Source organism: Amia ocellicauda, chromosome 5, assembly GCF_036373705.1.
Source record: "Amia ocellicauda isolate fAmiCal2 chromosome 5, fAmiCal2.hap1, whole genome shotgun sequence".
In the NCBI taxonomy this organism is placed as follows: domain Eukaryota; kingdom Metazoa; phylum Chordata; class Actinopteri; order Amiiformes; family Amiidae; genus Amia; species Amia ocellicauda.
The window spans coordinates 23,712,801-23,723,353 of record NC_089854.1 but is presented as its reverse complement, the minus strand read 5'-3'; the positions used below and the strand labels follow the sequence as shown (position 1 = coordinate 23,723,353).

At 39.1% G+C, this 10,553-nt stretch overlaps 1 protein-coding gene across 1 annotated transcript; it reads right to left on the bottom strand.

Moving 5' to 3' along the window:
- Window positions 1–2,818: 2,818 nt before the first annotated feature.
- Window positions 2,819–7,149, bottom strand: LOC136749840 (galanin receptor 2a). Its single transcript, XM_066704421.1, has 2 exons — window positions 6,213–7,149; window positions 2,819–5,510 (listed from the first exon to the last, which is right to left on the bottom strand). The coding sequence occupies exons 1-2, from the start codon at window positions 6,575–6,577 to the stop codon at window positions 4,736–4,738; spliced, it is 1,140 nt and encodes a 379-aa protein (XP_066560518.1). The 5' UTR covers window positions 6,578–7,149; the 3' UTR covers window positions 2,819–4,735.
- Between the last annotated feature and the right edge of the window lie 3,404 nt (window positions 7,150–10,553).

Sequence of the window (10,553 nt, the reverse complement as noted above, 5' to 3'; positions counted from 1 at the left end):
GCTGAACCTGCCCTCCAAGAAGAGGTGCTTAAGAGCTGAGCTTCTCTGGAGCCCTTTAAAGACCATATCCCACACGAAAAACCTGTTTTTGGCTATGGGCTCTTACTTACTGGTATAGTAATAGGCAATAACATTTATAAAAGACAACACACAACAAAAAAGTCCCAATCTGTTTAAATACAGGAAACCTTGCTAAAGTCATGCAATGTTCTCTGCTTCGGTGACAGGAATTAAACAGATTAACACGGAGAGCAGAAAGTAATTTACACTGCTGATAACAAAGTGGCCACGGGACTCAGTGGAGAGAGGTTTAATCACGGAATGACTGACTTTAGTGATACGTTTGGTTGCTCGGCATGTTTGCGAAGGTGAAAGCAGCAATAACTGTGCACAGGTAATGGGCCAGAGAAAGCGCAGTACTAAAATATTGTGCTGCTCAGTGCTGTACACAGGGACGCAGATCTAAAACATCTGTCTCGGGTCATTAAGTACCATAATGTCCCAGTAATTCTGAGGAAGCGCAACTCCGTTATAATTATTGGAACAGATGCACTGATTTTAGCTTACAGCATTCAAAAACAGATCCATCAGCCAGCTAATATACCTAAAAAAATACTGTCTACAAATTCCCTCTCACAACTAGTGGGACATTTATTTGGGGGAATGCAGCAGTTGCTTTTTAGCTTCATAACAAAATATATATTTTAAGCTTGTATATCAAAGCAAGGGGATACACATATAAAGACATCTTAACCACTGAGCAGTAGGAATGAATTACAGGAAGTGCTTTGGTGTGCTGATGCCTCCTTTAGTAGCTCCTCCAAGTGGTGCTTGAATTAATCAACATGTAGCATTACAAAAGCACTTTGGGTTAAGGTAGAAAAGTGTTACAGAACATACGGTGAAGATTAGAGATCTGTAGAATCGCACTTTAAGAGCTAGGCTGTATACCTGAACCGCTTTTGTTCTGGGCAATTACTTAAGAGGGTATGCATGCATATGTAGATGTAGACGCTCTTCCCTCATATTGTACACTGCACTTCCTCTGGGCTCTGGATGTCACAGTGATGAGATACAGGTCCGGCTCTGACGTCACTTTCTGGAAGCAGGACTTCATCCAGTAACGACAGCAGAAACAAATGTCTAACAGTACAATTTAACTTTGTAGAGGGAATGTCAATCCCCATCTGCATTATTATTCTGCATGCAATGAGATTATGATTGAATAAGGTAATGCAATAGGTAACACAAATTAATGTACCCATCAACAGGAATACAATGAGACAGAACATGGATTTCAATTGAAATTTCACAGACAAGTAACTACCATGAAAAAATATCTTTATGGTCCTTATTTTTTCTTTAAAATAATCAAAAACAAAAATGACACCCATAAATTAGATCAGCTGACTGTTTTATAGTTATCAACATACAATCCATCATCTCTACTGTCAGGGTTTTTGTTTTTCCAAGTCTGCGCAAAAACAGATTTTTCTCAAGTGTAATTAAAATATGTACTTGGCTGTTAATAGAACTGATAGAATTACAGCCGTTGAAGAGGTACTTGTGCCAGATCCTTTTGATATAACTCAGATCATAGTGACAGCTTAATGATATCATGGAGCCAAACTAGTCTGGATTAGTAGAGCCCTGCACAACACCCCACTTCTAAAAGTGGCATGCAAATAAGACTCATATTGCTAGAAATCCCAATGGGATTTTAAGTATGTGATACAGTTATGCAACCCTGGAAAATCAGAAGGATTAAGGTAGTCCAAGCAGATGTGGGAATTCTATTAAAGAACAATCTCAAAGTAAATGAATGGTGTTCTCTCTCTCTCTCTCTCTCTCTCTCTCTCTCTCTCTCTCTCTCTCTGTCATTGTCTTTCTCTAAGGCACAGAAAAACCATATAGTTTGATTGCTATGATGCTGAATATACCATAAATATGTTTAGGTAAAATATGGTTGTGTGCTTTCTTTGGAGTCTCCACAGAGGAATTGTCCTGTCTTGTTGGCCTACTCACCTTGAAATTAGGCATTTCAATTCTATCTTTGAATTCAGTAGTTGCATTATTTTCAATTGCTTCAAGTATTAAAATATAAGAAACCAAATCAATTAGTCATTTGATTAAGCTTATTGGTGCCATGAAGTTATTATCAATTTAATGAACAGAAAGCGAGTATAGCTGGTCAATTAAAAATGCTGGATGTTAACGTAGGAGTACAATACAGCTAAATCAAGTAATGTGAATCCACATATATTCCATGAGGATTATACATCATGACCTCTGTTAGTGGCCCTGTTACAGTAATAGCCATGTGAATGCTTTATTAGGGAAGTATCCAGGTTCATTATGCTTGAACCCTGTGGCCTTCAGTTGCAACACCGCATCACAAATCTAAGAGCACTCTCTTACTTAGTATCAATGCTTCGACTCCAGACATCTAATTAACAACCTGCCCATCAGAAACAGACATAGAAAAATGCCAGGCCCTATCAACCACAAGTATCATGACACTGTCAACAAACAGGAGCAAAGAGACTGTGTCGACGACACTCCAGAAATAGAAAAACAGGTGAAACGGAGACCTGGAGAGGAAGAGAAAGAGGGAGAAAAGCAGGGGAGGGTTAGAGAGTTTTTTTAACCTGCTTCAGGATATATAACCAAATCCTGGGGTGTTTATTGCAGCTCACACAGCTGTAATTGCTTCTTCTGTCCAATATAAACACAGCCTTCTTGCTGTTAATCTTTTTTAATACAGGCAATTTATTTTAAGACCTGCAGCAAGTCTGTTTTGTGTTACACTCTCTATTTATTCACAGCATACACACACTTACATTAAACACAGAGTACAAGTACAGAAGGAAACACCGGGCCCGTCTCCGATAGACAACAGTGAGCGTAATGAGAGATCAAACAATATCCAAACTTCTAAAGATACACCACTAATAGACTAATGTAATATTTTAATGTACAAAATCATTACTATATTAAATAACACACAGCACAATTTGTGTTCTGAAAAAGTCATTATATTATTCTGTACAGAATAAAGCAGCCTCATTTAGAAAAACAAAATTTATATTTGTAATGATGTACTGGATATAATGCATAATAGGATATTATTGTTCAACAGCATGGTTATGTAAACCAGCATAAATTGATGTGTTTTTAAAAATATTTTATTAAAATATACAATTAAGATGTTAAAAATAACCACCGTATACTGTATATAAAAGCAACTGTAGAGCTGGATACTGACCCAAATATTGTTTACATCCGAGGGGTATATCAGCATATAAGCATGACAAAAACACTTCATGTTCAAAGGAAATGTAATAAATTGTTTCAAAATCTCATAATTTGTTACAAGTATAACATTAGAACAATTAAGATTTGCATAATGCAGATCTATACATTTTGAACTTTTAAAGCATTTTAAGCTGCATAAAAACAAATTGTAAAAGTCATTTGGAAATTAAAGCACTTAAATAGTTTTTTGGTCAATCAGGCATAACTTGGAGTTCCTCCTAGGTGATAAAATATGTTGATATACATTCTGCTGTTCATGATTATTCGTATTTATGAATTATTATTATCTTCATAACTGTTATAACATTCTAAAATTATTCATGATGTAAGTGTCTAGCTTTGTTAAGCATTTTACAAAAACACTTTGCAGTCCAGTTTGGCCCACTGGGACCCCAGGGCTGAAATTCAAACTTTGTATGAACAAAAAATATTGTTCTTACACACACATACATGTATGTATACACACACTTTTTAATTTTGGTTGGAAGAAAATTGAAAATAAATAATTAGCATTAATACATGTCTTCAATTCCATAAAAAAATACTTTTGGTTTTCTTTTTAATTACATCTGTGAACAAAAGCATCACACCAAAGCCTCAATTTATTCTAGAAATTTGCTACACAGATACAAAAGCACTTTCGCATAACTTCTTTACAAGCATGTTTTAACAACACTCACATTTTCATTGCCGATGGATGAAGGAGTTTACTAGATCAACTCTCAATGTTAAATGGAGCTGCAGCAATGTACTTTTCCATGAACAGTTGCCACAAATAGTAGCATATTCGTCTCTGAAAAACAGGATGGCAGCAATTAAGAAATGTTTGGGAAATTAACGGTTTGTTTTTTCTCAGACTCCCTCATTAAAAACCGCCTTCCAGACCTGCGAGAGCCTGTAAAGCTCTCCTGAGAAAACCTCAAATGCCTTTCAGTTCATCAAATTTTCTGGTACTTTGTTTCTTTGGTCTTTAAATATATTCATAACTCATTCAATTTAAAAATTGGGAAAATGAAAAGATGTAATCACAGTCAGATCTATTGTTCTGTTAATCAGCATCAATCAGCACGACTTATCTGCCTAAATATCAAGACTGGCAGTTTCCTATTCCCTAATGTAGCAGTTTTTCATTTTCTTCTCTAACTGGCTCAACATAAGTATGCAACAACGGTTTTGAACTTGAAAGATCTTAACAAAGAGGTCAAATACAGTTAGCCATTATTTGTATGATTTCTCCCCCTGCCCAGATTCTCTGCTGGAGACGAGCACAAAAGTGACATGCTTGGCATAAGATAACACAACGTGTTTGGGAAGTTTATCTCACTGAGCACAGTAAGAAGAATAAAGAAAGATCTCAAAGTTTCAGTACATTGTTCTCCTTCATATGGTTAGAAAGCTCCTGTCTGTATTGCAGAAAAGGCTATGTAACGTTGAAGGAAATGAAAGTACTGGGGGACTTCCCTCGGTAGCTGCTTCTCTCACTCTTCCCCCATGGTCTCCTGGTCTGGCTGCCGCTGGAGGCCCCAGGCTGTGGCTCGCTGGCGTGGGAGACCTCGGTGGAGCCGGCCTCCAGGGTGCTCACCGTGTTGGCCACTTGCACCACGTGGACCTTGTTGATGACCTTCTTGTGCAGGATACAGCTGAAGACCTTCTTGAAGCCCTTGCGGAAGTGCTTGGACACCAGCGCGTAGACGATGGGGTTGAGGCAGGAGTTGGCATAAGCAACCAGGTGGGAGAGGATGCGGAAGATGTAGGTGGCCTGGTTGAGGGGGAAGTAGCCGAACCACAGGCACAGGATGACCAGGTGGTGGGGCAGCCAGCAGAGGCAGAAGAGAACGGCCACGATGATGATCATCTTGGTCACCTTCCGCTTGGCCCTTTTGGACTCAGACATGTCCTCCAGGGGGTCCACCGCGGTCCACAGGTAGCGGATGGTGCGGGCATACGTCAGGCTGAGGATGAGGACGGGGATGAGGTACCCAAAGACGAAGGTGCAGATGTCCATGACCTTGCGCTGTGGGACCCCCCAGACCGGGATGCAGATGACAGTCCCGTTCAGGTCGATTTGCTCATAGTAGCTGAGGTACGGGCCGGAGAAGATGAGCGACAGCCCCCAGATGACGCAGATGGATGTCAAGGCATTTTTGGGTGTTCGCAGTTCTCTTGAGCGAAGGGGATACCGGATTGCCAGATACCTACAGCACAGAGAGATGAGAGAAAAAAAAAAAGTGTTATAAAAACATAATACCTTGACACAGTAATACTCTTTGCACTATTGTTCAATGTCTTCAAACCTCTTGTTATTTAGCAAAGATAACTCCTTCTTGGTTCACCTTTTTTCAGCACATTTATATTTTAGAGGACAATCATGAACACTATAAGCTACAGCCTTGACTAAAAACATTGCACATCTAATTAGCCAAACAAGTGATTTCTAATTGCCAAATAAAAGCTAATGACTGTTTATCTAGAAGCACATTGGGAATATATATAATATTCAACACATTCAGGTCAAGCTTTTTCCTATACTGCTAAACGTGTCCTACATCAGCCCAGCTCCAGCAGCTATTTACACCATTCTGTTTAAGTTAGCGCTGTTTGATAGATACATTTCAATAAATGAAACCCTCGAATAAATGATTCCCAATACCTCCATTTCTTCCGCTACAAACTGCATTTGAAATGTTTACAATCACTTCCGAAAATAATAAAGAGAGGCAAAACTGATCAAAAATAACCTGTGCAAATAAACATAATTTCCAGTTACATCAATTCGTAGATTGTAGCAAACCTGTTTGGTCCCCTCGCAATATTAAACGAGTACTTAATAATATAAAAGCGCAATACACATAAACACAAGCGCAACAGGTGGCGCAAACTGCCGGCGCTGCGCTCACCTGTCCAGAGACACCGTGGCGAGCGTGAAGATGCTGGCGTACATGGTGAGGTAGATGAAGAAGTGCACGGCTTTGCACACCACAGGACCGAACACCCACTCGTCCATGGTGTAGATGGTGGCTTGGAAAGGGACGCAGAAGACGATGAAGCACAGGTCCGCCACGCCGAGGTTCAGGATGAACAGGTTGGTGGTGTTGTGGTTCATCTGGCCGTTGCGCAGGAGCACGGCGAGGACCAGGCTGTTGCCCACCGTCCCGACCAGGAAGATGAGCGAGAACACCAGCGGGATGATCACCGACTCGGGTTTCCAGGCCGGAGCCGTGAAGTTTAGCGCACTTGTCATATTCATCGTATTCCTCGACATTCACTTGAACACTGTCACCCGAGCAGGCGCTTCACTCCCCAGCTCGCCGTTAGTGGTGGCATGTCCCACAAGCTTTAGAAAACGCAACGTGTTTCCCATGAAACAATTAAGAAGTCCTGAATCCAGGCTAAAAAATATTATCAGTCACCCTTGGGTGTATTAAAAACAATGCAAAGTTGAAATGTTGACCAAGAAAAAGATGCCTTGCGCATCAAAGTTCTGCGAGCTGATGCAGCTTAAAATGCGTTAAAACGAGAAACACGCTTCAGATTGAGCATGAAGTGATGTGCAACCCCCCCCCACCAGTGTGCCGGTGTCTTGCAGCTGTAGTCTCACGCACTGTTGGACACGCACGCCTCAGCTGCTGCGCTCCGTCCTGCGCTCCGTCCTGCGCTGAGCACACACTACATCCATGCCGCCAACCAGCACTTAGTTACCAGGGAGACAAAAAGCTCAACAAAACCAGTGATGGCTACAGAAACCAATCTCTCAATATTTCTCCTCTTTTATTTGCCTAATTTTCATGCATTTAAACCACAGGCTACTCTTTATACTAATTAGCAATGCACTGATTGTATCTGCCCCATCCTGCCCTCTGTTCGCAGATGAATGACTAATTCTTCAAATCTCATTCAGTGAATGTGCTGCTCTTCAGTGAGAGGTGGCATTCGTCCCAATTCGGTCTTCAAAAACACATTGCTTTAATTATAAAATGGTTGATGGCTAGGATTTATTTATATATACATATACAACTATTATTACATATTATTATGGTTATTAATTATGTCTTAGCCTTATCTAGGGCAACTTACAGTTTACACAAGAAAAACAATCTAAATGTTACAAATTGCAGTAATAAAATAAATATAAAATACAACACATATGGGAACAGATATCGAAATCAACATGATTGAAGGCTGTCTAATATGGTCAACTTCATAAATTACTAATGGAAACAGACTAAGTTTGTAAATTTTGTAAAACCTATGACCTGTATCTGCCCTCTAGTGCCCAATTGCGGGAAGATACTCATAAGCAAATAACTTGGTTTATTTATTAATTAAAACAAATAATATTACATTTGCTTTCTATTATATTACAGATAATTCACATCAATAGATCATTCATCCCCAGTATTAATAATAATAATAATAATAATAATAATAATAATAATAATAATAATAATAATAATCAGGATAGCAAATCAATTCATTATCAGTGTTATGAAGAAGCCTGGTTGTGAGTCGATTGTTCACAAGCAATTTTTTCAATTATGTTTTCTTCTAGGGCCATGTTTGAACAATTGTAGTTATGGATATGCTTTATAAATATTTATTACACACTCAAGATAAATTGGCAGTGTGCAGAACCCTAATTTCTATCACTCAAATGGTCTAGTCTATTACAGGAAAAAAGGGGGGATTTATAACCAAAGAAACAAGGAAGCAGTCAGCATAGGTATGATTAAAATTAAATTAATTAAAATGTGTATTTATTTTCATTTATAGAAAAATAAATTGCAGAGCATGTAAGGATAACTTCATGGTAACACAACATTTGACACACTTTTATAAAGAATAACTGTACTGTACTTAAACTTACATTTGATTTACAGTTGGGTTGGATTTGTAACTTCTTACTTTGCAGCAGGTAGAAGCTTTTTACTGCAGCATTTGAACAAAATGATCTCTCTAATGCTTGCAAAGAGGCAATTTAGGGTACTGAGATCATAGGCTTTGAAATTTTTATATCAGATCTCCAGATAAATAAACAGACCTGGAGATGGACGGGACTCTCAGTACCAAAGTGCAATTAAGGTGTTTCACGGTGGGGGAAATTCACTACCAGAGCCAGAACAGGGTTATGAGCAGAATAACAAAGCTTTGAAAAGATCCATCAAAGAGATTCATCACAGTTGTAGTAGTAGTAATTGTAGTAATACACTTCCACACAGATGTCTTCTTTCATTTTACATGTCATTATCAGAAGTAGAGGGATCTAAAAGTCACATGAGCTACCTCAGGTGATCTGTGGCTTTGAAACTGACAGAACAGGGAACCAGACATTATTGGGCTTGTTTTATATTCAGCATGTGCCCACACAGTGGGAGGACAAACATTGTCTGTTATGGATACTTGGGCCCAGGCACTCTGCGTTACTGTAAATAGGAAACACCACCTTGAGTGAATCTGCTGTCAGCTACAAGTGACTCAGGCTCTCTTTGCCCTACATAAACAGATCCAACATGAGACACCCTGTGAATTACTGGTCTTCTGCTTTTTATTAACAAACATGGTGGTAAAGACTAATGAGAGCATGAAGAAGCTCAAAACCAAATATGTCAGCACCGTGTAAAACAGCACAAAGAATAGAGACTTAAAAGAAAAACAGACACCCAAGCAAGTGGCAAGGAAAGGTACTTCAGCCAAACTTTCTACCTCTCACTTCCCAGGGAAAGCAAATGGAAAAATCCCAGTTCAGATTATATAAGAAGACTAGACACACAGATCAGGGATCCTTTACATCCCAACCCTAATTGGACACAGCTGTTAATTCTCCTCCCAAAACAACTGGCTTTTGAACCCGAAGCAGGTAAGGGTTTTGAAGACTTGCACAAATAATCAATGTGGTTGTGTTGTTTTCTACGTGCTCAATGTCATGCTGTAGGCTGTAGCCTGGCTTGTGTCATACTTTTGAATCGAGTGACCTCCAGTGTTGGTTCTGGGAAGCTCCTCCACGTCCTACTGTTGTTTCACTCTCAGTGAAAAGGCTTGCGGTCATGAAGTGCTTATTTTTACTTCTTTGCTTGATAACCATTCATTTACAGCGTTGATTGGGACTCTACATTTCTGTCCTTATTTTTGTGAATTTGTTTATAAGAGATAAAAACACTTATTCATACAGGACCAAAAACACACATGAAAATCTGTGTCTTTGATCAGTCATATCACAACGGATTGCCCTGTAACAAGTATCAAACTGCTGTGTGGAATTTGTTTTTATATTATGTAACATTATCATATGACAAATACACAGCTGTATAGTAAAGCGTTGTTCAAGTTAGTCACTTATGACCTTTACAAAAGTAGATGCAAGGATTACAACCATGTCCACAAGGGGGCAGCAGAATCTTGGTTTATAAATACATTGTCACTCTAAATCCAGCAGCGCTGGTGTCCAAGTCAGTTTTAAGCTTGTGTATTATATTCTTGAGTGCCTCTACTGGCATAAAGCTGCACACAGTCAGAATAGACTTGACCAGACATGTCTCTTCATCTTCATGTATTTAATCTATGAAACCAGGAGGGAGTGATGCATTTATACCTATTTCTATACATAGATATAGATACATATTAGATGTTCCACCAACATTGTAAGACTGACATATTGACTGATAACATTATATATATCCAAATACACAACACGAAGTACACGTTCTATCCTCAATCTGAATCTCCTCCGTTGACTGGAACCATGTTTTATTGTCACAGATTAAACAAAAATCCAACCTTATGTACACACAACACAAGTGGCATATTTTGAGAAGAATGTCTTACCCATAGGACGGAAGGAGATGGTTTTGCTTTGGGGCTTTACTTCGTCTGCATAAAGCGAGGTAAAGTAAACCCCTCTTAAGACATTGATGAGCTCATTTAAAGGCCACAGGGAGCACCTCCTCTGTGTTATCAAAGTTAGTGGAGGAAGTACTGACTACTGGGGTATGAATTAATCTGAACATTGCCTATTTAGAGATATACACAACTATGTTCAACAGATATGCTATTGATGCATTCAATATTGATACTGATTTTGATTTACTTGTATTGGAAAATACTGAATGGACAATTTTGTGATAGGTGGGGAATTAGGCACAATTCATCAGGGGTGTGAATAAATCCTGGGGCTACTAAATCTCTTGGCTTCCTGGCAAAAGTCTTCTCCCTTGTGTAATCAAAGCTTGTCTGCTCATCTTGTT

Coding starts and splice junctions, on each gene's coding strand:
- LOC136749840 (XM_066704421.1), bottom strand. CDS start 6,577: ATGTCGAGGAATACGATGAATATGACAAGTGCGCTAAACTTCACGGCT. Junction 5,511..6,212: donor GCCACGGTGTCTCTGGACAG/GTGAGCGCAGCG, acceptor TCTGTGCTGTAG/GTATCTGGCAATCCGGTATC.